The 26,023-nt window shown below is 58.4% G+C and overlaps 1 protein-coding gene across 5 annotated transcripts; it reads left to right on the forward strand.

Moving 5' to 3' along the window:
- The first annotated feature begins 28 nt into the window (after positions 1 to 28).
- On the forward strand, positions 29 to 23,538 carry LOC123606119 (bromodomain-containing protein 9). 5 transcript variants are annotated; one of them, XM_045494069.1, is made up of 16 exons: positions 29 to 231; positions 911 to 1,125; positions 1,382 to 1,514; positions 2,978 to 3,038; positions 3,467 to 3,611; positions 5,174 to 5,284; positions 6,007 to 6,122; positions 7,168 to 7,300; positions 9,436 to 9,511; positions 10,431 to 10,526; positions 11,429 to 11,561; positions 14,097 to 14,208; positions 17,233 to 17,271; positions 19,501 to 19,600; positions 21,949 to 22,122; positions 22,809 to 23,538. In XM_045494069.1, exons 1-16 carry the CDS (start codon positions 180 to 182, stop codon positions 22,907 to 22,909), a joined length of 1,797 nt encoding a protein of 598 aa, XP_045350025.1. In that variant the 5' UTR covers positions 29 to 179; the 3' UTR covers positions 22,910 to 23,538. The 5 variants fall into 5 exon arrangements, with proteins under 5 accessions (XP_045350025.1, XP_045350028.1, XP_045350023.1 ...); XM_045494067.1 differs by having other exon boundaries at positions 34 to 231; positions 5,947 to 6,122; XM_045494068.1 differs by having other exon boundaries at positions 35 to 231; positions 5,989 to 6,122.
- The last annotated feature ends 2,485 nt before the right edge of the window (positions 23,539 to 26,023 follow it).

The following is a 26,023-nucleotide window of genomic DNA, read 5'->3' on the forward strand; positions in this document are numbered from 1 at the left end:
CCCGGAAGCGCTGGGCGCCGGCGGGGCTAGACGGCCCGACTTCCGGCGCCTGCTTCCGGCGGGGCCAGGCGACCTCCGCGGGGCCAGGCGGGTGGCGAGTCGGGGCCGCGGCGGCGGCGTCCACGCTGCGGCCGCGCTTGCTTGCAGCCCTCAGCCCCGCGCTCCGGCCCCGCGCCGCCATGGGCAAGAAGCACAAGAAGCACAAGACCGAGTGGCGCTCGTCCTACGAGGGTGAGGCGGCGGGCGCGCTTTGTGACGTCGGGCCGGCCGGCGGGCGGGGGGCGGGGTCCCAGGCGGGGGCCCCGGGCAAAGATCCCGGGCTCGCGGGCTCGGGCCCCGAGGGAGAATCCCCGGCTCGCCTGCGGGTGGGGGAGGGGGGTCTCGGCGGGGGGAAGATTCCGGGGTGGCGGGAAGGTGTCCTGGGCGAGGATTCTGGGATCGCGGGCGGCGGTTCCGGGCCAGGGCGCCAGGGCTGGCGGGCGTCTGGTCCGGCTCCTGCATCTGTGTTGGCTTGTCTGGTCTTGGAGAAGTTCGTCCCTGTTTGTCACCCGCGTCCCGCCTGCGCGTTCCTGCAGCCTCGGTCCTGTGTCTGCTGCAGGACAGACGGGCGTGAGCGCAGGCCAGGAGCTTAGGGAAGGGTGGGGGGAGGGACCAGGCTCCTGGGCTCCCCTGCCTCCTTGTTCCTGGCCAGACAGAGCAGCTCGCCGGACAGAGCAACTCGAACTATGTCCCCGAGGGTGATGCAGCACCAAGGGGGGCGGGACTGGCAGCCCTGGGGTTTGCTTCCCCATCTTTCCCTGATGGTGTTGCCTTCTGGGGCCTGGGCGTCCTCTCTGTTCCCCCTGCACGTCGGGCCCCTGGTGCCACTACACACCCGAGCACACCCCGAAGCTGCGGTCTCTGCTTACAGATTATGCAGACAAGCCCTTGGAGAAGCCCCTGAAGCTGGTTCTCAAGGTTGGAGGAAGTGAAGTGACTGAGCTGTCGGGGTCTGGGCACGACTCCAGTTATTACGATGACAGGTCAGACCACGAGCGAGAGCGACACAAGGAAAAGAAGAAGAAGAAGAAGAAGAAATCCGAGAAGGAGAAGCACCTTGACGACGAAGAAAGAAGGAAAAGAAAGGTAGAGCAGGGCGGCAGCTGGCCGGTGGAGGCCCCCAGCCCCCCGGGGGGCAGATCACAAGGGCTGTGGGGTCTTAGGAAAGGGCTGTCCTGTTTGTAGCAAAAGGCGCACGAGCCCAGGGGGTGGTCGTTGGGGGAGGGAGGGGAGATCTGAAGGAGAAGCGTCTCTGGAGGGAGGTTTGCTCGCTCAGCTTTGTGTTGCAGGAGATTATTTAAAACTGCTTGCCTTGCTCTCGCGCCCTGACTCTGCCTCACAGGAAGAGAAGAAGCGGAAACGGGAAAAGGAGCATGGCGACTCGGAGGGGGAGGCCGACGACTTTGATCCCGGCAAGAAGGTGGAGGTGGAGCCGCCCCCCGACAGGCCTGTGCGAGCGTGCCGGACACAGCCAGGCGAGTGGAAGGAACGTGTTTGGAGGCTCTCCTGGAGCGCGACAGCTCGTCTCTGTGACACAGTGGTTGGCGTCGTGCTTTTCTGCCTCTTGGGGACGTGTGCGGGAAGGAGGGAAGAGCGCTTTCTCTTCCAGGGCTCGACATGAAGCGTAGCTGGACCTGAGGTCTTAGTGTCAACTTGAACCTGTAGAGCAGGGTTCAGCCAACTGCCGCTCCTGTGCCCCCTCCCTTTGTTCTTTTTAAACTCACGAGCTCGTCCCGGGGAGAAGGGAATTAGTGCTCAGATCAGTTGTTACTGACGCTGTCAGGCACCACGAGGGCTGTGCCAGCCTCACCGGAGGAGAGAACACTCGGGGCTCTCTAATCTGTGAGTGGTCACTTTCCTCAGGGGCTTGCAAATGGTCAGGAGGTACTGAAGTGGAGGCAGTTTTCCTTCGAGCGTTTCTCTTCTTGGCGTTGGGTTTGACTGCCTGTGATTCGGGAGGGAAGGAAGCGGGGTCGCGTGGCAGTCGTCGCCGAGGGTGTGGTTTTCTGGCAACAGCCGTCCCCGTGCAAGTCATTGCCACGGTGAACAGGTAGGACCCGGGGCCGCGGGGCACAGTGGGCAGGAGAGAAGGTCAGGCATGAGACGGTTCGCTAGGTGAACGTGCTCACGAAGTCCCTGCCGGCTTGGTCTGATCAGCTGATTGAGGTCACGCGTGCAGTGCTTCCCTTCCGTGTACCCGAAGGGGTGACGTTCACACTTGCTCTGGTCACTGTCACTATCGGGACCCACTCGTGGTCTGCAGGCCTGTTTGCTTCAGCCCTGGAACCAGCTATTTCTCCGAGGAGCCCTGGTTCCTTAGTGCATTCAGATGCTGAGGTCTGGGGGCTGGGCGTGGCCGGCAGTGGATGCTCTAGGGAAGAGCACTTGTGTTCTTATGGCTTAGGGAACAGAACCTAGGCCGCCCCGTGTGCTGACTACGTTCACCAGAAACCACGGTTCCACACCGTGGGCCGAGAGTTGTAGTTAGTGGCCGGCCTCACAAGGACCCCCGTGCGGTTGCATTCGTACCCGTTTTACAGAGGAGGAGCAGCACAGGTGCGGCCAGAGGTTCTGGACTGCCAAGCAAAGTGATAGTCGGTGAAGCTCGGCCTCTGTGTGCTGGCCGTCTTCGTACCGTGTCTGGAACGTACTGGGCCCGGCCGTGACAGGGGACTCATACAGACTGACAAGTGACAGCTCCCTGTTGTCGTCTGAAGGATCTTGGCACTTTCTAAGGGGTTTGGGGGACTGGTGCTGTGGTGGATGCCCCTCCCACCCAGTTGAGTTTTTTGGGGCCAAGACCGGGTCTGGGTCATCCTTGTACCCAGTTCTTGTTGGAGCCTGAAACACTGAAACGTGCCGTGGAGTGGGAGCTCTCTAGTGACACAGCGTCAAGATGTTTTGACTCATCGTTATCCTGTCCTCTTTAAATCGTCAGCCGAGAACGAGAGCACACCGATTCAGCAGTTACTAGAGCATTTTCTCCGCCAGCTCCAGAGGTAAACAGTTTCTCAAGAACTTGAGGTCGGGAACCTTCAGGGTGTCTTTCCCTGTGACGGGTTCTTCCCTCACCTCCCACACCCGTGAAGCAGACCCTTCGCCCTCCCTGGGTGACGCCCAGTCTAGTGGGGGGCGGGCCGGCGTGGGGAGAGCGCCGTGTGCCCGGTCCATGCAGGGCAGGGGTGTTGGTGGGGGGCGGTCAGGACCTCCACGATGCAGATGTCACGGCTCCGGCCAGGAGGGTAATTTTGGAATTTTTAATCATCAAAAACATCTACTATGCTTCTACAGAGTGTAAATTTTATTTCTTATTGTAAGGAACAAAACTTGGTGAATTGTATCATGTTTTTACCGTGAAACGTTTTGTATTGTTTGGAAATCTACACTTAGGGTTCTCCTGTTTAAGTAATGATGTTCTTGTTTTCAGAAAAGATCCTCATGGATTTTTTGCTTTTCCTGTCACGGATGCAATTGCTCCCGGATACTCCATGATAATAAAACATCCCATGGACTTTGGTACAATGAAAGACAAGATTGTAGCCAACGAATACAAATCAGTCACAGAATTTAAGGTAAACTAATTTCGGTTTCCGAAATAATTGCTGCGAAGCTCTCTGTGTGTTTATGTCCAGTAAGCACTCTGCCCGTATCAGCTGGTTTCTAGTTGCGAGTGTTCATGGGGGCCTGAGCCTTCGGGCCAAGGTCTCCCAAAGGTTGCATCAGGGAAACCGGTATCTTGTCTGGAAGCTGTAGAGACACGTGAGGTCAAGCAAAAGTGTGTCTGATTTGGTCTGACTCCAGAACGGGTATTTTTAGGATTACAGTTTTTCCTAGTTTTTTGTTTTATAGTAACTGTGAGTTTAATTTTTTTTTTTTAACGATAAATTTCTATGACTCTCTAGCGTGTAGTTCTGAACTCTGTTTCTTGGTACAACCGTGAGGCAGGAATTGCTTGTTGGCTTTGATCCCAGGGGCGGATCAAGGTGAGTGCTTGACGCTTTGGTAATGATGTCATGTAGGAAAAGGCATCGGGTTTCTTTCTTAGTTTCTATTCAATTTGGAAGGCTTAGCTCTATCACTTTCATTTGCTGGTGACATGACTGAGCGTGTTTGCTGAGCCTCAGAGGCTGTGCCACGTGAAAGGGTACGGGGGCGGGCGGCCCTCAGTCCTCCACCTTCCTTGTCGGGCCCTGGTTTGCTCTGCTGCCCAGTGACGGTCCCGGATGTGAGCAGTGTCCCCCCTCTGCCTTGTCCTCAAGACTGCTACATCAAGGCCCACAGGCCCAGCCCTGGGGATCTTGGCCGTGGGGCCAGTGCTGGGGCTCGGTCGGGGTCTGGCTGGCTTCAGCTGTCCTTATGCGTCCTCATGGCCAGCACAGCGCGCAGTGACAGGTGTGTGTGCGGTCTGTAATTTGGTTGGGGTGATGATATATTGGGACGTCCAATAGCTTGCTTTTAACGTAAGCTGTTCAGCAAGATTTCCCTTATCTTACAGAAAGCCTTTTTGCTGATGCTATTAGAGTAATTGGCGATAGACCAAGTTTTGAATTCCGTGGCAAAATCCCAGAGAGAGGATGTGAACGTGCTCAGCTCTCGGCTCATTCCTCAGCTTTTACTTAAAGGGACCTGGCTGTCACTTCTCGTTCCTACTTAACATCTGATTTCTCCCAAAGCGGGGGAGCTGGAGATGGAGAGAGGGAGCCGCGATGTTCTTAGAACACGCTCGTGTTGGGGCAGCTGGGAGGCTCCGTCGGTTAAGCGTCCAATTCTTGGTTTCGGCTTAGGTCATGATCTCATGGTTCACGAGTTCAGGCCCCACGTCAGGCTCTGTGATGACAGCGTGGAGCCTGCTTGGGATTCTGTCTCTCCCCTGCTCACACACACATTCTCTTTCTCAGAATAAAAAAACAGAAACAGAAGCCACGCGTGTCGCGCTCAGGAGGAAGCTCCGGGTTTGACAGGCTTCTCCCTGTAAGGTCTGAAACTTCCCTCAAAGAGTCGTTAAAAACCATTTGTTAAGCTGAAGAGCCTGGTTTAGTTGCTTGCCACTCAGTTTTAGCCTCTTGACAGGAATCCGGTTTTTGCCGGCATCTTAGTGGTTCAAACTCGACAGATTCTATTTTTTCCCTTTCAGGCGGATTTCAAACTGATGTGTGATAACGCGATGACCTACAACAGACCAGACACTGTGTACTACAAGTTAGCTAAGAAGATCCTTCACGCAGGCTTTAAGATGATGAGCAAAGTAAGAAGCCCGCGGCGGCAAGGAGCCACAGAGACGAGAGTTCCCCTCTGTCTCGATGCCTACACAGAGCCCCACCCCCACTGACTGGCATGCTTCCACCCGTCCATCACTGGCCGTGGTGCAGAGCCTCTGTACACATCCCAGGCCACCCTCCCCGCCAGGCGCGCTCTCTCTTTCTCTCTCTCTCTCTGCTCCTGCGCCAGCTGGAACGTCTCCTTTAGGGTTGGTGGAAAGTGCTGGATCTGTTGATCTAAGTGTGGGTGTCTGATGGATTGCAGCCAGCCTGTGATTTGTTTTACGTGGCTGCCTCACTGAGTCCAGACAGGACGTCTTGGCCGTCCGGAGTGGCTTCCCAGATCTGTCCCATGAGCCAGGTTGCATGCGTCACGCATCTAGGACCAGTGCCTTGTGCCTGACCGGCCTGTAGGTGAGGTGTGGGCCCCCGTGCCCTCTGGCCCGTCCCCCTCTGCCAGCCCCGAGTGCTCCCGGCCAGTCGGCCGCGCCTGTGGTGCTGACTCCCGCCCGCACCTGCCGCGCTCGCGCCACGGGAGCCCGCCGTTAGGCCAGGCGAGGCTGCGGCCATCCCCATCCCACCCATCGCCATGGCGCCTCGGCTGCGAGGCAGAGGTAAAGGCCTGCTGCTCTGTCCTTTTTGATTCTAGGAGCGGCTGTTAGCTCTGAAGCGCAGCATGTCGTTTATGCAGGACGTGGATTTTTCTCAGCAGGCAGCTCTTCTGGGCAACGAAGACACAGCCGTTGAGGAGCCCGTTCCTGAAGCGGCACCCGTACAAGTAGAAACTGCCAAGAAATCCAAAAGGCCGAGTAGAGAAGTTATCAGGTAACGGGAAACGCACCTCAGGATTGTGAGTGAGGGTGAGCCTGTGCTGGCGCCCGTGTCCGCGGAGTCGCTCGCGGACCCCCACCTGCTGGGAGGAGCCCGGTCCCCAGCGGCCGCGTGTGAGCTCTGGTCTCGGGTGTTTCCAGGCAGCTGGCCGCAACCTGGGCCAGCCGGGCCTCGTCACGCTAACGGACCTGGGGGCACAAGGGCAGGACGGCCCCTGCCAGCCACACGCAGGCTCCGTTCCAGGTGTGACACTGCTGTTCCCATATGCGTGTTGCAGTGGTTGTCGGCCCTTCACTCTGAAGAAGTTCCCTCACGTGCAGGAGGACACTTGATGGTGGCCTAGCTTGGCTGTCCTTGTGCGGGGGACGTAGCTGTGCTGTGTTAGGCAGGTGACACGCTTTGTGGGGGGGGCTTCATTCTCGTACCTGACCCCCCCAACTCCTGCAGCCGTCCACCCTGGGCCAGAGGCGGGGCCTTCTTGCAGGCTTGGGGTCCGCAGGCAGAGTTTGCTCCCGCAGCTCCTTGGATGGAGTCGGTCCATATGCTTCTGGAACCTTCCACAGGAGAGGCCACATCCCTTGGGCGCTGCACCCAGTGACCCTTGGCTGTTCGAATAAAGCTCTTCTCTGTGTGGGGTCTGAGCCCGCCTGCCGAAGGCTCGGGACGCCCCTTTTGCCTCACGACCTGTGCTCCCGGCTCACCCTTGTTTCTGGCGTCTCCACGCTCCACGGAGCTTTGCCTCTTTTTCCAACGGTGCCTCGAATGACATTGTGAGTAGTGAGGTTGCCGTCAGGTTGCTCTTAGATCGACTCAGGTGTGCAGCTGAGACACGAGGCACCTCCAGCGGCCGTTTGGGGCTCCCTCGCTGTTCGTGGAGGCCCCGCATATTGCTGCAGTTACAGCCACGAGGACAGGGTCGAGGAGTGCTCCGTGCCCTTGCTCCCAGCCCGTGGTGACCTTGGGGAGCGGTAGGGACTGACCGTGGTGAGGTGGGAGCAGCACGTGCCCCGGTGACGTGTGTGGTGTTCCTGCCTCGCAGCTGCACGTTTGAGCCGGAAGGAAATGCCTGCAGCCTGACTGACAGCACGGCAGAGGAGCACGTGCTGGCCTTGGTGGAGCACGCAGCTGACGAGGCTCGGGACAGGATCAGCCGGCTCCTCCCGGGGGGCAAGGTAGCGTCAGGGGTGTCCGGGCAGAGCTCGTGTCCCGCAGGCTCGCTTTGGGTCCCGTCACCGGCTCCATCTCTGGGGTGGGCGGGGGCGTCCAGGGCTGCCTCGCGGGCAGGAGCCTCCCAGAAGCGGTGTGTGATGCGGGGACGCTGCAGCAGGCTCGCCCCATAGTGGGGATGGTGCCCACCGGCGGATGGACGTCAGGCCTGCCAGGCGTCTGCGCTGCAGCCTCCCTCTTCTCCTGGTGTGCTTGCGTCTCTGTGTGCCTCTGCGGCACCCGTGGGTCCCATCTGACCCGGACCTGGCCTGTGGGGGCCTCCCTGCTGTGCTTGGAGCACCCCCCTGCCGGGAGAGCAGACCGGCACCTCCGGTGGAAACGGTGTGGCTCTTGCATGCACTTTTTTTTTTTTTTTAATTTTTTTTTTTTTTTCAACGTTTATTTATTTTTTTGGGACAGAGAGAGACAGAGCATGAACGGGGGAGGGGCAGAGAGAGAGGGAGACACAGAATCGGAAACAGGCTCCAGGCCCTGAGAGCCGCGTCGGGCTCTGGGCTCGAACTCAACGGACCGCGAGATCGTGACCTGGTTGAAGTCGGACGCTTAACCGACTGCGCCACCCAGGCGCCCCTTGCGTGCACTTTTAAACCCGCTAGTCACGGTAACAAGGGCAGAGGCGACGTTAATCCCGGCACGTTTCCTTGACCTGGTGCATCCACAGTCTCATTTGTGCACGTGGTCCGTGTGAAGAACTCTTAGAACTTCACATCTCTGTCTCAGACACGCGTTTTCAAAACGCACGTGGAGTGTTACGTCAAGGACTTTGAACAATGGCGTTTTGCGTACGCCGGGTTACGTGAAGCATACGGAGATGAATCTTTTACTTACCTTAAGCCTCCCTGGTGGAAAGTTTGCGGTTCCCTGTGTAGCTGATGTTGATCTGCTGGACCCGCTGGTCTGCACGCCTGTAGTGCTTCAGCCCTGGAATGTCCCGGGCACTGGGCACGGCCCTCGGTGGCGCTGGGAAAGAGCCCTGCGGACTGTAGCTCGGAGAGGGAGGGCCGTGCTGAGCTGCGTGTATTCATCAGAGGCACGTGTCCACACACGAACCCCCATTGCTCCCAGTGCTGGGCCTGTTTCCCTTTTCTCCCTTTTTGGGTTGTAATTCCACAGCGAGAAGCCTGACTCCTGTTCCCCTTAGTGCATTCACGTGGTCAGTGCTCACGTGATCAGCACTCACGTGGTCAGTACATCCATAGTCAGCACTCCCATGGTCAGTGCTCACATGGTGAGTACTTACATGGTTAGTACTCCCATGCTCACCGCTCACATGGTCAGCGCTTATGTGGTCAGTGCTCACGTGGTCACTATATGTGGTCGTCGCTCGTCAGTACTGACACGGTTAGCGCTCACGTGGTCAGTATTTACGTGGCCAGCACTCACGTGGTCAGCGCTTACGTGGTCAGCGCTTACGTGGTCAGCGCTCACGTGATCAGTACTGACACAGCGCTTACATGGTCAGTGCTCACGTGGTGAGTACTTGTATGGTTAGTACTCACACACTCAGCGCTCACATGGTCAGTACTTATGTGGCCAGTGCTCACATGGTCAGCAGTGATGGGTCTCCTGTCCTCCCCGCCCTGTATTCAGGCACTCAGGCCAAGGGTCCCCCTCTTCTCCTCCCCCACTCCCATGTGCAGGTGCCCCTCCTGGACCTTCCTGGGGGCCTTCAGAGGAAGAGGGCTTTTGTTCAGTGGTTTTCTGTAAGCGGAACTAAGTCCCTGTGTTAGAGATGGAGCCTCTAGTGCCCGTTGATATGGCATTTGGTGACCAGGGTCCTGTTCTGGGTCATTTGGCTCAGGTTCTGACATCCTGTAAGAGGGCAGTTTCTGGGGTAAGCTTCTGTTTCCGTATCTCCTTGAGAAGAATCAGGAACTAGTCTTAACCCTTTTAGTACACATGGGTGTGAAGTCAAGTTCGGGGAGGTATGAGAGAGGTCTCTGTGGTCTTTTCCATGGGGAAACCAACTGCCCCGTGACCTGTTGGGATTTCTGCATGTTAGGCCGTGCTCGTACGCCTTAGCTCTGTTGGCGTTGCGGCAGAGCACGTAGGGCCGGCCCTCAGGTGTGCTTCCTTGCAGATGGGCTATCTGAAGAAGGACAGTGACGGCAGCTTGCTCTACAGCGTGGTCAACACGGCCGAGCCGGATGCCGACGGTGCGTGGCCCCGAGCAGGGCTGGGGTTGGTCTCCGCGGCGCCGGGGAGTTTCGGCTTCGTAGCCCGTTTGAGATCACGGTTGCCCGTGCAGAGCAGGCCCCAGCCGCACGGCGTAGACGAATCCCATCCGGTGTTACTCCCCTGTCCTCCCCCTCCTGTGTATGATACGCAGCCTGCGTATGATACGTGGACGGGGGCAGTCATCCAGCGGGGGCAGGGGTGCTGCTCAGACCTTTTCTGCCCCAGGGTCTAGCATAGGCGGCCAGTGTAGAGCTGTGCTCCCGCAGGGCTGCGGTTCTACAAGTCCTCGTAGCCTGACTTCCAGATACCATCCTGAGGATCGACTCACACCCTTGTCAGGGCTCCCTGGGAGGAGCCAGAGTGCACAACTCCGTCGCACTCGCGGAGCTTGGAGGGGGCCCAGACGTGGGCTTAGAGGGGATGCCCTGTGTGATCATCGTGTTGAGGACCTTGAGGGAGGCACAGATGCTGGATCTGCTCACCCGTGGGGAAGCCCTTATGTACTCCGTCTCTTTGAAAAGTATCTCGAGTTGATCAACTCGTAGCTTAGAGTTAAGGTTTGAGAATTGTAGCGGCTACTTTTTTTTTTTTTTTAAGTGCTTATTTATTTTGAGAGAGAGAGAGAGAGAAGGAATCCCAAGCAGGCCCCAGGCAGTGCAGAGCCTGAGGTGGGGCTCAAACTCACAAACCGTGAGATCGACCTGAGCTGAAATCAAGAGTCGGATGTTTAACCGACTGAGCCACCCAGGCGCCTAAGAATTTTAGTGGTTTCTATAAATTTGATTTTAGCTGGTCTTTCTAGAGAGCCCCCCATGCCTTCCCCAAGTGCACTCTGTGAGCCACTGCGGGAGCTGGGAACTCCCCGAGCCACCTGTTCACAGCCCGGTCCCTTTGCAGAGGAGGAGACCCACCCTGTGGACCTGAGCTCGCTCTCCAGCAAGCTGCTCCCCGGCTTTACCACACTGGGCTTCAAGGATGAGAGAAGGGGCAAAGGTGAGTGTGGGGTGGGCAGGTAGGGGCACGGGATGAGGGAAATCACAGGAGAGGTGTGGACCCAGAGTCCTCCCGCCATCTTCCTGGCTCACCTGTTCTTAGTACTGTGTCCAGATTCTGGCTCTGAAACTAACAATGAGATTAAATTAAGGTCCTGTTGAGTGAGGGGAATAAACATTTCACCGGGCACGCTCCTCTTTGCCGTCCACTCGTACCGGTCTATGGGTCTCAGCCCCGTGCCGACCGTGGGTAGGGGTGTATGCCCGGGTGTCTGCCGAATGATGGTGGGCAAGTGTGGGAGATGGAAGGTTGGATGGCTGTGGCGGTGGAGGGAGGGAGGGGACTGGTGTGCTGGCCGCACTTGTGTGCGTGGCCGAGTGACCGAGTGACGTCTGTGGCTGGTTTGCTAGATTTGGAGTGTGTCGGTGTGCAGCAGTTTTGTTCCCCGGGGGACAGCTGGTGGCGTCTGGGGATGTTGTGATGGTCCCATCGTGGTGCTACTGGAGTCTAGTGGGGGGGAGGGGCACGTCTGAGACGCATTGCTCTTGAGCTCTGACGTCATTCACGTGGGGACGCCAGCCGTGATGCCCCCACGGCCCCTTGAGGGATCCAGCCTCGTCCCGTGGGCTCGGTTCCCAGCAGGGCCTGAGTCGGCACGAAGCCCTTCTGCCAGCGCGCGCTCGCCTTGCGTCGCGTAAACTGTCCTCTGCACCTGCTGCAGAGCCGGAAGTGCTGGTTCGGCCCGGAAGCTGCCACCGCTTCGGGTCGCTGGGGAGCAGCGATGTCACAGGGAGGGGGCTGGGAGCGGGGGCGGGGGCGCCGCCCGCGGGACCGAGCGCGTCTCACGCGGGCGTCACCGCACGTGCGCCTCACGTCTTGTGCTCTCCCTCTCCTGCCCTCAGTCACTTTTCTCTCCAGCACCACTACCGCGCTTTCAATGCACAGCAATTCCGTGTTCGGCGACTTAAAGTCGGAGGAGATAGACCTGCTGTATTCCGCCTACGGGGATGAGACGGGTGTGCAGTGTGCGCTGAGGTGAGCAGGGTCGGCACGGTCTGGAAGGTTCTCGCTTGCCGTGCGGGAGGAGCCGTTTCCCTGGTGGGTGGTTGGCGGGAGACGGCCGACGGCAGCGGGTCTGCACGGCAGAGGTTTTCGAGTCCTTTTCCGTAAACCACTGGTCTGCCGCGGGTTGGTCTTGAAGTTCGGGTAACTCAGCTGCGCCTTACGAAGGTGACGATCCGGGCTGTAGTTTAAAAAAGAACGTGTGTGTGCACGTAACCAACCACGTGTTTGGAGCTTGTTTTGTGATTTTGTTGGAACCTGGCTCGGTGGCCGTGTTCGTCTGCTGGGGCCACCGGAACCGTGCACCCCAGCCTGAGGGGCTGAAGTGACAGGCATTCGTCGTCTGGCGGGGCCGGAGGCTGGGAGTCCGAGACCCGGGCGTGGGCAGGGCTGCTTTCTCCTGCGGCCTCTGTGCTTAGCGCGTAGACGGCCCTGGTCTCCCTGTGTCCTCACCTGCACGCCCGTCTCTGTGTCCCGGTCTCCGTTTCCTTCAGAGACACTAATCGTAACGCGTTAGGGCCCCCTGAAGACTCCGCTCGAACTTCATCACCTTTGGGAGGCCACGTCTCCGAATAATACGTTCTGAGGTACTGGGGTTGGAGCTTCAGCAGAAGAATTTTGGGACACGCTTCAGTCCCCAACGGTGACTGGGACGTGGTACTGAAACCGCAGACGTGGTGCCGTGTTTCAGTGGAACTGCTGTGTTCTGTGCACCAATAGAAGTAGGTCGCGCCTGTGGAGTTTTAGTAATTCTCCAGGAGGAAAGGCAAGTTTGGCTAACCTCTAAGAAATGGATCTTTCCGTATTAGATCTTTAATTCCAAACAGAACACGGGACGTATTTTAAAAATGAACAAAAGGAAATCAGCCCTTAATACGATTTTTATGAGCCCAGAGAAGCAGAAGTGGAACACCAAGGAGGAAATCTGGCGAGCGAGGACAGTGTCACAAGTGGTGCCCCCCCCCCCCTTTTGCCCCACTGCCCTGTCACAGCCTTTAAGGGACGGAAGTCACCTTTGGTTCAGGGGGCACGGTGTTCCCAGACGGTGGTCGCCTTCCCCCGCGCCCACCCCTGAAACAAGGATGGACTCCGGGTGCCGGGCAGCGAGAAGCCCGACCGCGTGAGCAGCGCACGGCGGCCGCAGCCCACGCTCCTCCTGGGCGTCCCCGCGTCACCTCGCCACGCGCTCTGTTCCAGACCACGCCACGAGTGTTCCGGTGTCCCTGCTCCCGTCACACGCTCACGGTGGTGGCGTCTCCTGAAACGCCCCCGGAGAGACTCGTGTGCCGTCACGGTCTCACTCCCAGATCAGTGGCCCTCCTCGCTCCGTGTGACGGTCTGGCCTCTGGGGAGCCCTTCTGAGCCTTTGCCCCAGGGCTTAGAGGCCAGGACCCGGGCCTTTGTCCCCCGCCTCCTTTTACGGTGCCTTCCACTCACTTCTTTTTTAGTTTGTAGTATTCACGGGGTCCAAAAACCAGGACGACACTCTAGGGTGCGGTGCCCGCGGAGTCTCGTTCCCGCACGAGCTCCCTCTCCCCGCTGCCGTGGAGCGTCTCTCCTCGGTCTCCTTTCGTTAAGTCAGAACGGAAACCAAAACGAAAACAGCACCGGGTACGGCCGTGCCCCTCCCGCGGGAGCCCGCGTCTCCCCGTTGACCCCGAGCCGCGCGCTGGCGGTTGTGCGGGGCTACCTACCCGCGGCTTTTCTCGGTCGGTAGAGGACGGCGTCGCGGTCGGGTTTTCTCGGGATTTTCTTCGTAACGTGCTCTTCCTGGCGTGTCTCGTGCGGGGTGTGGTGCGCGGTGCGTGCGACGTGCGAGAGCCGCCCTCGTCAGCTCGCGTTCTCAGAAAGGCTTCCGGTCAGCAGACTGCGAGTGGTTCGGTCTGAGGCGAGACAGAAGCGATGCGTGGATTTGCAACTTGCGGGGTTGGCGCCCCCGATCCCTGCCATTGTTCAAGAGTTCACCGTACGTGCCCGGACTCTCGTTAGCCTTGTCTTTTTTTAAGGGATCTTCTCGAGATGGTTTTTAAGTTTTAGCATCTGTTTTTTAAGATCTCTTTTGTTTGTTGTTTAGTTTATATTGAGGGAGGGCGCACGTGCACGTGAATGGGGGAGGGGCGGGGGGAGGGGGGAGAACCCCAAGCAGCCTCCGCGCTCAGCTCAGAGCCTGACGTGCGTCTAGAACTCCCAAAGTGTGAGATCGCGACTCGAGCCCAAGTCGAGAGTCACGTGCTTGACGAGCCACCCGGGCGCCCCTTGAGTTGCTTTTCACCTTTCTGGATCATGGGCCACCCTGAGTGACGAAGACGGTTGCTGCCACCCCCCAGATTACACGTGGGAGGTTTGCGGCTCTCCGCGAGACCCTCTCGCGGAGGCGCGTCCGAGGAGCCGGGTCCACGGGGCAGGCCCCGCTCCTCGGGACCGCCGGCCCCGGGGAAGGCGCCTGGGAGACGAGAGTGTGCGGCGCGGGGCCTTCCGGCGGCATCATGCCCTCTCTCGGCCTTCCAGCCTGCAGGAGTTCGTGAAGGATGCTGGGAGCTACAGCAAGAAGATGGTGGACGACCTCCTGGACCAGATCACCGGCGGGGACCACTCGCGGATGCTGTTCCAGCTGAGGCAGGTGGGCGTGCATGTGCCGCGTTTGTGGGGCCGCGCCTGTGGAAAGAGCCTGTCCGGATGGACACCGTCCTAGGGAATCGCTGGCTCGTCTCCCCTCATTCATGTTTTAAGTTTTTACTTCAGGCAGACCGTTTTCTTTCAGAGGAACTGAAAAGTTTAGGAAGTCCCGCTTGCCACCCCCACTTCCCAACCCCACCCCCCCCCACCCCCGCCGTCTCTGGGGCTCTGTGACTTTATACCCAGATCACTGTCGTGCGCCGTCCATTCCCTTTGCTCTGAAGACTCTTTTTGGCTATTTCTTCGAGTGTAGACTTGCTGATGGGGAATTTACTCAGCTTTTTTTTGGTCTGAAAGAAGTTATTTTATCCGTATTTATGGAATTCCTCTTCCCTGGGTCTGGAATCATGGAATCATAGGCTGCTTTTCTCCTATTTTGAGAGACATATGACCACGCCGTTTCTGAAGCGTCGCCGTCGTAGGCGTCCGTGTCTTCTGTCGCGCGTCTTCTTGGCAAAGCGCACGCATCGGCCGACGGGCTTCGAGTGGGCTTTTCCTTTTTTCAAGGTTGTAGGAAAAGACCAGAAGAGGTCTGTGCTATACAGACCTCCGTTCCAGGAGGCCTCAGATACTCGCTCCTTTGTCCTTTGCAGGAAATGGACTGTTTGCTGCTCTACGTGCTTCTGAAGTTTAATCTTTGTAACTGATGTTCAGTAATTCGTCTCTGATGTGTTTCCGCGTTCTTTTCTCTGTGCTTATCCTGCTGAACGTTTGTCGGGCTTCTCAGGCCCGTCATTTAGAAGATTTTCATCCGTCGTCTTTTCAGATGTCGCGTCTGCCCCCACCCCACACTCGTCGCTTCTCCAGGACTCTGACTCGCGGCTGGCATCCTGGCCTGTCCCGAGTGCCGCTAACGCTCAGCTCCTTTCTCAGTCTCTCGTCCCTCCCTCAGGGGTGAATGCTGTCTGTTGCCGTGGCTTCAAGTTGAGTGATCTGTTTTTGTGCCGCGGCCACATTTGCTGTTAAGCTCAGCCAGTGAAGGTTTCCTTTGAGACGCCGTGTTGTAGGTCTAGGCTCTGTTTCTTCCTTCTTAGGCCTTCCCTTTCACGGTATGTTCGTGCTTTCCTTTAAATTTTTGGACCTGTTTCTCATATCTCCCACAGCCGCTTTGAAAGTCCTTACCCACCAATTCTGTCATCTCTGCCATTCCTGGATTTGCCTTTTGGTAGATTTTCCTCTGCTTACTGTCCACAGTTTGCTGCTTTATTGTTTGACTGGGCCCCGGGCATTACATTGTCGAGTCTCTGCTGTCTGGACTGTGCTATTACTGCCGCCAGCAGTCATAAGTGACTGGCGGAAATAGGACTGTGGTTAGTCTGAATTAGATATGATGAGAATGTGAGCTGCGGACCAGAATTTTAGAGACTGGTGCGAAAAAAGAAACGTAAAACTATTTCATTATTTTTTCTGGATCTCACGTTAAAATAAAAAATGTCTTCAATACGTTGGGTTAAGTGAAACGTGTCATCGTCGACTACGGGTTAAGATTAATCTTAAGCAGGCTACTGGAAAGTTAGGTAGGTATGTGCTCACGTTACATTACTGCTGGGCGAGGCTGGCCTGGATTTTACTGTGTTCTTTTAAGAACGTTGATGTTCGTTTTGGCAGAGTTCTTAGGAGTCATCTGATTTCTTGGGATTTGTTTTTAATTTGGTAGGGTGGGTTTCAGCGGCCTTTATGTTGGGTGAATTTGGCCCTGATCCTAAGGAATGGCCTTTCAGGGTCTCTTCCGGTGGCCCAGGTTTCAGCGAGGTCTTGGCTGGGTGGAGTTTGGTTGTGTCTCCTCACGTGTACCTGGCCCCATGGTGTTCGTCTGTGTGTGCACAGGGCAGTGTGCTCCGGGTTCAGCCCTCCTGGACTTGTGGAGCTCCTGCTGTGAGCTGTATCCTCCTCTCCAGACTTTGCCACTCTTCAGTTCCGTGTGGCCACTGTGCCCCGGCTCCCGTTCTCTGCACTGTGGTCTGAAAGTTTTCCTCCTGGTGCCGCCCCTGGGCACAGTGTGTGAGGCTGTGTCTTTATAGAGCAGGAACTCCTGAGATGTCCTGGCCACTTGGTTTCCTTTCTAGATTCCAGCGGGATCACTTTTCTGAAAGTGAGCTTGCTTTACAGGAGTCACGTAATTCCCAACGTGCTGTGGCGTTAGGTGACGTTTGATGCTAAGACGTATACGTTAGTGGAGACGTGCGTATCCGTGTGGAACTGGACGTTACGATAGCGGAGAAGTTAATTTTCTACTAAAACTTATAAAAACCTCAGCACAGGTGAATCTCTAGAACGTTGTCCCAAACAAAAGATCTCAGATGCAAAAGCGTGCGAGTGACTGAGTGACTGTTTTGAAGGTGAAGATCCTGCCAGATTGCAGGACGGTGGCTCAGTAGCATTTAGGCTTGTGATCTCCACATGTGGTCACATGTGGCTGGGCGTCCCATACAGAATGTAGTCACACAGTAGCTGTCTTGGGTGACTCTGGGTCCCGCACAGGCTGTGGTCATGCAGTAGTGGTCAAGTGTAAGCCTCTTGTGGACACTGCAGCCCGAGGAGAAGATGCGTGGCCCCACAGTGCAGCCCATCGGAGGGCAGGGGACCCTCCTCACCTAGCAGGTGGTTTCCTGAGCTGCCCCTGAGACGCAGGTACAATGTCAGACGTTTACCTTCTGTTTGAAGCCGTCCAGGGCTGCGGAAACGCATCGGGTGCCCTCTCCTTCACCTCCGTCCCTCCCAGGGTGCCATCAGGGCACTCGGCCTCCCAGGGTCTTGGCCGGGCCTGCATGAATCGGGCCCTCTGTGGGGAGTTGGCTGTCTGTCTGATGCTGCACCAGCTCTGATTCACAGGGTGGTGTGAATACCGCGAGGACAACCCCAGCAAGACTGAATGGGCTGCTTTGATTTACGTCTGTGTACACGATATGAGCGAATCATTCTGTATAAAACCGTTTCGAAAACTGGCTTCTCCCGTTTTGATTTGCAGAGGAGAAATGTTCCCGTGAAGCCTCCAGAGGAAGCGAAGGTGAGTTGCACGGACGTGTAAGTGAAAACCTGATGATTAGCGTTCCTGCGGGGAACGGTCGTGTTCAGCCTGTGAAATGGGGTCATTGAGAAGAGGGTCACGTGTTGTTTTCTTGGGAAACCGGTTAAGTGGTAGTCTCCCTGCCCCTGAGTTTTAGTGACAGGGGTGAGGGGCAGGAAGCCACGGCACTTCTCTTCCAGTCCAGGCACGGGAGCCGCAGAGCAGTGGTTGTGCGGGGGCCCTGTCTTCTCACGTGGCAAGTGTGCACGGCCGGCCGGTGGGGAAGCAGGCGCTGGACCGGATTCCTGTAGGGGAGCCGCGGGGCACTCTAGCCTCTGGGGTGCTCCCTCGGCTGTGTGTGGGGCCTCGGCCCTGTGAGGTCTCTAGGGAGATCTGCGTGTCTGCTCTTTGGCTGGTGTGAGAAGTCGTGAGTAAACCAGCTGTCTTCAAGTCGCTTTTTACGAGTTCCAAGTTGCAGGCGAATCTGTAACAACTTGGAAAACCGCAGCCGTGGGATGATTGCCCCAGCCACGCAGGGAGAAGGGCCCCGTGCTGGGCCCTGGGTAGGATCATGAGTAGCACTGAGCCTCGGTCTCTGGTTGCAAAGTAGAGCGGTAACAGTGGGGTCGTTGTAGGACTCTCGGTGGCACTCTCCCCTGAGATCTGGCTACCGCCGTACTCCATAAACACGAGCTCAGCCCCGGCCGGCGTGTCGATGGCCCGGAGTGATCACTGTAACGTCTCCTCTTGAGAGAGATTTATCAGAGCACAGAGCAAAGTGGCTTTTCTGAAAGTCAAGTGAAAGAAGCAAATTCACAGATCACCCAGACGAGACAGACCGATGGCAAGGCTTCACACCCAGACAGGACGACAGGAGAGGGCTTAGACCCAGAGGGGACAGGCCGACGGGAGAGGGTTCACACCAGAGGGCACGGCCCAACGGGAGAGGGCTCACACCCACAGGGGACAGGCCGACGGGAGAGGGTTCACACCAGAGGGCACGGCCTAATGTGACAGGGCTCACACCCACAGGGGACAGGCCGGTGGGAGAGGGCTCACACCAGAGGGTGGGGCCCAACAGGAGAGGGCTCACACCCACAGGGGACAGGCCGACGGGAGAGGGTTCACACCAGAGGGCACGGCCCAACGGGAGAGGGCTCACACCCACAGGGGACAGGCCGGTGGGAGAGGGCTCACACCAGAGGGCACGGCCTGACGGGAGAGGGCTCACAGGCCCTGTGCCCCTTGCCTGGTTAGCAGGGTCTCATCTTCCTCCTTCGCCAGGTCCCTGTGTGTGGCCAGATGTAGGTGGGTGCCTGTCCCTACTCTCTGGGCTGGAGGGGACCCTGTGTGAGCCTTCGAGCTGCAGGGCGGCTGAGGGTGTTCGAGAGCACATGACGTGCACCTGCCCAACCAGGTCCACAGGCTCTGAGCGTCTGCTGCAATGTGGACCTTTAGTTGAACTATTTGGTGAAGAAACGGTCCCTCCAGGCCGTGTGTCGGGAAGGGTGTGGTCATTGGACAGTAACTTCTCCCACAGTGACTTAGGGTCCGATCTCCAAAGTGAGGGTGGGATTTGGTAGGATTTGAAGGCCTTAGGGTCTTACTTATAGTACATTTCCCTTAAAGCACCAGAGGCGGCTCTCAATGTTCGTTTTAAAAAGGGCCATACATTAGCTGTTACCTCCTAACGTTTACGAGCCACAGGCTGCCGTGGAAGGTTTGCATGGTGGGAGCGTCTCGGGGAACGCTGGGCTGTTTCCTTACAGTGCAGAGAGGGCTAGGAGGGCGTGGGGCAGCCACAGAAGGAGAGAGAACACACTTGGCTTGGAATCTGCCGTGTTTTTACGTGTAGTCTCTGCAAGGTAGCCGTGAGCCCCTCAGGTCCCCTGTGTCCCCCTGTGCCGCCGCCCCCCTCCCCCCCGTTGCAGGGACCTGTTTATCCCCGAGAGCCAGCGGCCTTTGGCTGTGGGGTTTGGTCTCGGCAGTGGCAGCCGCCTCTGGGAGCGCCCCTGGTGGTCGTGGCTGCAGCGAGGACCAGACGCAGGGTGGTCTTCCGCTCCCTGGGTGTGGACGTGGCAGAGCCGGCCTGTCCTGGGGGGGGGGGGGGGGGGGGGGGGGGGGGGGGGAGGGAGGGTGCTGCCGCTCCTGTGAGTTCAACAGCTGGTGTTAACTGCCCGCTCAGTGACCTCTTTCCTTTTCTGCTCGGTACCTACCCGTCTCCTGCAGGCTGGGGACTCGCTGGGCGACAGCAACTCCGTCCTGGACTTCATGTCGACAAAGTCCTACTCGGACGCCTCCCTGGACATCTCCATGCTTGGCTCTCTAGGTAGGTCGTGCCGGGCGTGCTCACATCCTCGGGCTCCGCTGGAAGAGGACGCTGTGTTCTCATCCCCGGTGCCGTGTCAGTCTGCGAGGTGGTCCCCGGGGCACGAGGCTGGTGTGCCGAGGCCTGTCCCCTTTCTAGGAATATGGCCACTGTGCTCGGGGTCCCTCCCTGATGGCCCCAGAGGGGGCTTGCCCAGGTCTCCTTTTTTGACGTCAGGGTCCCTCGAGCCTGTCGGTCGTGCAGGGACGAGCTGCCTGCCTCGTGGCCTGCCATCGACGTGTCTGCGCGCACGTACCCACCAGGCTGTGCCCTCGTCGGCAGCTGAGCCCGACCCTGCCACGTGAGATGCCCTCTGCGGTCCGCATGGCACCCAGGGTTTTGGAATCTCTTGGGCCGTCCGGCTCCCTGTTGACTCGAGGCTCTCGGGGTGCATTCTCCTCCCCTCCTTTCCTTTGGGCCGACCTGACCATTACCACGGGGCTTCTCGCGGACGGTGGCCTCCCTCATTGCGTGTGGCCGTGCCCGTGGTGCTTCCGGCGTCGAGGGGTGGAGGCCAGACGTGCTGCTAAACATCCCGAGGCACAGGGAGCGGCCCCCCAAGAATGACCCGGCCCCGGAGGCCACCGCGGCCGGGGGTGAGAAATCCTGCCTGCGTCAGAAGTGGTTTCTGTCAGCGGCTCGGAGCGCATGAGGCCGGCTCTCACTTTGTCATCAGCCCCGCGGTCTCTGCCTTGGGTTAGGCTGTTTGTACTTAGCGTGGTAACCCAGGCCTGATTGAGATCTGCTGTCTTGCTCCTTGTCTGTCATTTTCCCAATTGTTTGGGGGTCCCACGCCTACCGCTGGGTTAGGTGGTTCCCTAGGAGTCTTGGGACTCGTGGCTCTGGTTTGATACAGCAAAGGGGGACAGATCGGGACCCACAGAGGGAAGGGGTGCATGGGGTGAGTCTGGGGGAGACCAGGCAGCGCTCCAGAGCTGCCCCATGGGGTCCCACGGACACGCCTGACTCCCAGCATTGAGTTGGGGCAATGCAGGCACTCTCTCCCTGGCACATCTGCAAATTCCAGGCTCCTGGAAGGAGAGCAGGTATTCAGTGGAAACCACATCATTTGCATGGACAGTCGAGGTCCGGGGAGCCCGTCTGTCACTCGGGTGGTGGCGACCCTCCCGGGATCCAAGTTCACCAGCCGAGGGCCAACTTGGTCTTCTGGGCTTGCGGTCGGAGGCTGCTGTGTTAATGTTAGCCTTGCCAACTCTTCTTTTCCTCTGTGTTTAAGGTTTTTTCCTCATTACTGGTTTTTGGTAGTTTGAGCGTAAGGTGCCTTGATTTGCTTTTGTTTGGATTTATCCATCGGGTTATGTTCGACCTGTGGACTCGGGGGGACCTCTGGACTCGGGGGTCTGTGGATTTTCAGCTGGGCTCCCGATTCTGCCATTTGTTGCTGAGTGTCTTTGCTTCGTGTCTGGCCGTCTGTTCCGCCGCGGCTGACCTGCTGTTGTCCTTCCCAGCGTGGGGTGGCGGGTTGCCGCAGACGCTGCCCTTTTCCTGTGCCGGAGCCCAATTCGGCTTTTCCAGACTCTCCCCTTCTCCCCTCACCACCCTCTTCCTCTGCTTTTTGAGGAGCGAGTGCCTAGTCGCGAATTTAAGGCCCCTCTTGTTCACAACTTTCCTCCCGTGTTTGGTGGGGCTGTTTCCCTGCCCTCTGCCCACCCGGTAGTGGTTTCTCATGGGCCAGACTGCAGTTACACCTTTGGGTGCTGGTTAGCTCGTGTGCCTTGATGCTGCGCTTGGTCACGTTCTGACGGGCCGTTACCGATGTGTAGGCGTAGGCGTCGGACCCTGTCCAGGTGTGGCTGGGAGGTGCTCTAAGGGCGGCCCTGAGCCACATTTAGTGTAGGGAGGGACACCGTCCTGCCGGTGGACCGCACCCTTCTTCAGGCTTGGGCCACCGGTTGTCGGAGACACGTGAGTTTTTGAACTGCCTGGAGGGGTCGTGTGCTCCCACACACGCAGGGCCCCTCCTGGCCCAGACCCGGGAGCTCTCCCGGCAGCCCACTGCCCGGGGCCCCCTGCCCCCGCTCTGGCGTGTTCTCCGTCCTGGCGTCTGGGGGCCTCCGTTGCACATGCTGTCCCGCTTCCTGTGTGTTTACACCAGAGGGCAAGCCCTCTTCGTGAATGGCTCAGATCTGATGTGGCACCCGCCTTCCAAGCTTGCCTGTCCTCCCCCCCCCACCCCAGCTTTCCGCACGGTGGGTGTTGTCCCAAGCGTTCATAGCGGCGAGGGAGAGACCGGGGGTGCGGCCCAGGCGTCTGGGTGTCTGACGTCTGATGGCCCCGTGTCTGTGCAGGGAAAGTGAGGAAGGAGCCTGACGCAGACGACAGCCACCTGAACCTGGATGAGACGGCGAAGCTCCTGCAGGACCTGCACGAGGCACAGGCAGAGCGCGGGGGCTCCCGGCCGTCCTCCAACCTCAGCTCCCTGTCCAACACCTCCCCCTCCGATAGGGACCAGCACCCCCTGGGTAAGGTGGCCCCCGGGACCGTGCGGGCTGCTCCCTCTGCAGGGCGTCCCTGCCCCCGGGGCGCTGAGACCGCCCTAGTCGGGCGGAAACGTGTGAGTGGAAGTCACTTGGCGTTAGGAATCGTGGGGAGTGGCCGTGAGACGTGGCCGGCCCTGCGTCAGGAGGAGCCCCAGCTGGCTACACCCCAGGGCCCTTGGAAGGGGCAGAACGAGCCTCAGACGCTGCGTTCAACTCGGGGAACGTTTGTTTCTTTCTGCCATTCCCGTGTTTAGTCCTAACACAGAGTGTCAAGGAGTGTGTCGATCCTCCGGGGCCCTGAGGGGAGAGCAGGTGGCCTGGGGCCTTCTGTGTTTACTGAGACAGAGCGGGCAGGTGTGTGGGCCCCATCGGGATTTCGGTCCCACCAGGAAGGGAACCAAACGCTTCCTGCTCCTTGAATTTACTCCCTTACTTGCCCATGCTGCTGTCGTAGTTCCCAGATAGAAGGTCGGGCTCGCGGAATACGTCTTGACGTTGTGGGCTCAGGGGTGCTCGTCCGTGGTGGAGGTTTGGCTGAATAACAAGCGGGCTCTGTGGCTGAGTTGTGGTTTCACTAACCGCCGTCACTAGGACACGTTTTCGGCCCGGTGTGAACCGTGACGTGTGTGGATCTGCTGTGTGAACACCTGTCTTTCCCACAATTGCAGGAAGTCCTTCTCGCCTCAGCGTCGGGGAGCAGCCAGAGGTGACCCACGACCCATACGAATTTCTTCAGTCTCCAGAACCTGCAGCCCCTGCAAAGAGCTAGCCTTGTAGATAGACTTCCGTTAGTTTTTTATTTTTTTATTTGTGCGTACAGAGTTTTTGTCGTGAGACAGAGACTTTCGTTTTGTCCCCTCTGGCGTGCGGGAAGCAGCCCCGGGAGGTGGGGAGGTGTCTCTGGCATCATGTCGGCCACACGCGGATCCCGTGTTTCTGTGGGTAGCCCCGTGAATGCTGGACAGTGGACAGCACACATACAGGTGTGTGACCGGGTGGGGTCGAGCCGTTGTGCTTTGTTTCTTGAGCTTTGAGGGGTCTGTAAAGCTCCTCCCTGTGGCTGGCCGGGACACGCCGTCCTGCCCCAGCATCCTTCCCGAGCACCCCTTGGGAGGCAAGAGATGCCCTCGTTGGGGGTCCTGTGTGCTGTTTGCCCTGCCCGCCCTCCCCGCCGTCCCCACATTCCCGAAGCAGGTCGTGGTGGGGCTGCAACCCTCCTGGCCTGGGACAGGCTCTGTGCTGGGCGAGGCCTGCCTTCTGCTGGAAGCTGACACTGCCCCCTGGCGACAGTGGTGTGCCGTGTCCGTAGACTTTTTTAATCTGGATGTGTTTACTGGATGCCTGTTTACATTTGCAAGACGTAGAGATCTCAATAAAATACAGAGCGATTGCATGTAATTGTTTGCAGCCCCATAGGTGTCCACTTCTTTGTTGTTTTTTGATTTTCTTCAACGTTTGTATTTGAGAGAGAGCACAAGAGAGGGAGGGGCCGAGAGAGAGGGAGACGCAGAAACGGAAGCAGCTCCGGGCTCCGAGCTGCCAGCACAGAGCCCGACGTGGGGCTGGAACTTACAAACCGTGGGATCACGACCTGAGCCGCAGTCGGACGCTCAACCGCCCTGAGCCCCCAGGCGCCCCTGTGGGTGTCCACTTCCGAGTGACTTTTCGGCGAGAACCTTTGTCACAGGAGGTCAGCAGCGTCCGTTCCGGCCGCTCACCCCCCCGCGTTTACTCTGCGGCTGGCCCCGTTCTCTGCCCGCAGCGTGTCTGTCTCTCTTACCCACCCTGCACGACTTCCAGGTGGCTTCCTTTTTGAAAACAGAGTTGGAAGGGCGCCTGGGCGGCTCCGACGTTTTAAGCGTCCCACTCTTGATCTTGGCCTGGGTCATGATCTCCCGGTTCGTGGGTTCAAGCCCCATGTCGGGCTCTGTGCGGACAGGGCGGAGCCTGCTTGGGAGTCTCTCTTTCCCCCCCTCTGCCCCTCCCCCACTTGTACGCACACGCGCACGCTTCTTTCTCTCTCAAAATAAACTTCAAAATATTAAAACAAAGCAAGATTGGAGCTTCTGTCACCTCACAGGGCAGAGTGAATCCCGGGGGAAAGGGGTTTGTGTGACGGAGGCAGTGGACAGCATGACGTCCCCTGACCCACAAGTGCCACGGGGTGGGCCAGCCCTGCTGGCCACTGCCTGCTGTGCTGGGAGGGCCCCTTGGGAACCTCAGGAGAAGGGGAGCAAAACACTGCATAGCCGAGGCGTCAGGAAGCCGTGGCAGGTGCCGGCAAAGGAGCAAGTCCCCAGGAGGGACAGACCCCACGGTCAGGCTGCTCCTTCCTGGGTGTGTCACAGCCGTGAAGGGGGGACCTGGGGCTTGGGGCGCCTCCTTGGGCCTACTGCCCCAGGAAGCTGGCAGGATCCAGGTCCGAACCCACAGGTGCTCTTGGTGGTCAGAATAACTGGGGGCAGGTGGCCAGAGAGGGGGAGTGTCCCTCAGAGCCACACTGGCCACGTGTCAGCCACGGATGCACGGGAGTGCCACAGCACCTCAACCATGCTGTTGACTCTCCGGGGAGAGGCTGTCTGGGCAGACAGTGCCAGGTGACGGGGGTTCATCTTGCTGCCTTTTCTGTGGGAAGCCACACTCCAAACAAGACCAGTGAGGGGGAGAGTGTGCACATGTGTGAGTGTGCATGCTTGTGCAGTCTCGTATGTGCGTCTGCGTGCACGTGAGTACGTGTGACATGTGAGCATATGTGTGAGCCCGCGTGTGCACATGTTTATTCTGGTGCACGAGTGTGCACGTGCACATTGTGTTAGTGCACGTGTGAGCACGTGTGAGCGGGTGTGTGAGTCTGTCCGTACACGTGTGAGTGCATGTGTTGGCGTGTGTGTGTTGGTGCCTGTGTGTGTGCACGTGAGTGCCAGCGCCTACCTGTCCCACGCTCCACCTCGCTCCTCCCGCCATCCCTGCCCCCGGCCCCAGTGCTGACCCTTTGGGGGTTGGGTGCTTAGGTGTGTGCGCAGCGGGATTGCAGCCGGCCCGTAACAGAGCTTGTGAATGACCTTCCTGTCAGGCAGGTTGAGGATCACACTGGGTGGAGTGCTCTGTGCGCCCTAAAAATAGGGACGAGTCTGTGTTGAGGGAAGGGGACACTGGGCTGCAGCAGAGGGGACAAGAGTGGGTTGCAGAGTGGGGCCCACAGCACGCCTGTCCCATTAGAAGTTCAGGGCATGCAGTTGTGCGTGGGAAAAGTCCTGGTTGTCCCGGACGGGGGTTATGGCTCTGGGTTTAGGTCTGTTTCTTAGTGTTGTAGCTTCTGGAGTTTTTCTCATGGAGCGAAGATGTCTCTTTCGGAGGCACATTTCTCATAGGTGTGAGTGGCTGAGGTCACCGTGGCTCCAGGTCAGCCGGGAGGCCCGACCGCCTGCAGACTCGGGGGACCCCTGGGGTAGTGCCTCCCCTGCCCCACTCCCCGGTGCCTCTTTCAGGGTCTGCCGAGTCGAGGGGTTGAGGTCACAGGCCCCAGAAAAAAACCCCCAGCGAGGGGCCAGCAGCCCGCACACAGGCGTATCTGGGGAAGCACGTTCTGTGCATAAGGCCGACACCTTGCTCGTCTTCATTTACCGAAAAGCACTTTCGAGCGCTGTAAAGACTACCCTTTGCCGCAGCTTGAGCTCTGCCAGTGGGAGTGGTGGCCTCACAGCCGACACTCACGTGCCGTGTCAGACGTGGCCGTTCAAAAGTGAGTGCACTGTGGGAGGCCTGCACTCTGGCAGGTGCCCTGCCCTGAACTTGAACTGTGTTCAGTTACTGGCATCTCCCACCATCCGCGGCCTCTGCCATGCGGATGGCTGGGCTCTTGGGGGTCTGAGACCCTGGTCAG

Source organism: Leopardus geoffroyi, chromosome A2, assembly GCF_018350155.1.
Source record: "Leopardus geoffroyi isolate Oge1 chromosome A2, O.geoffroyi_Oge1_pat1.0, whole genome shotgun sequence".
Classification (NCBI taxonomy): Eukaryota; Metazoa; Chordata; class Mammalia; order Carnivora; family Felidae; genus Leopardus; species Leopardus geoffroyi.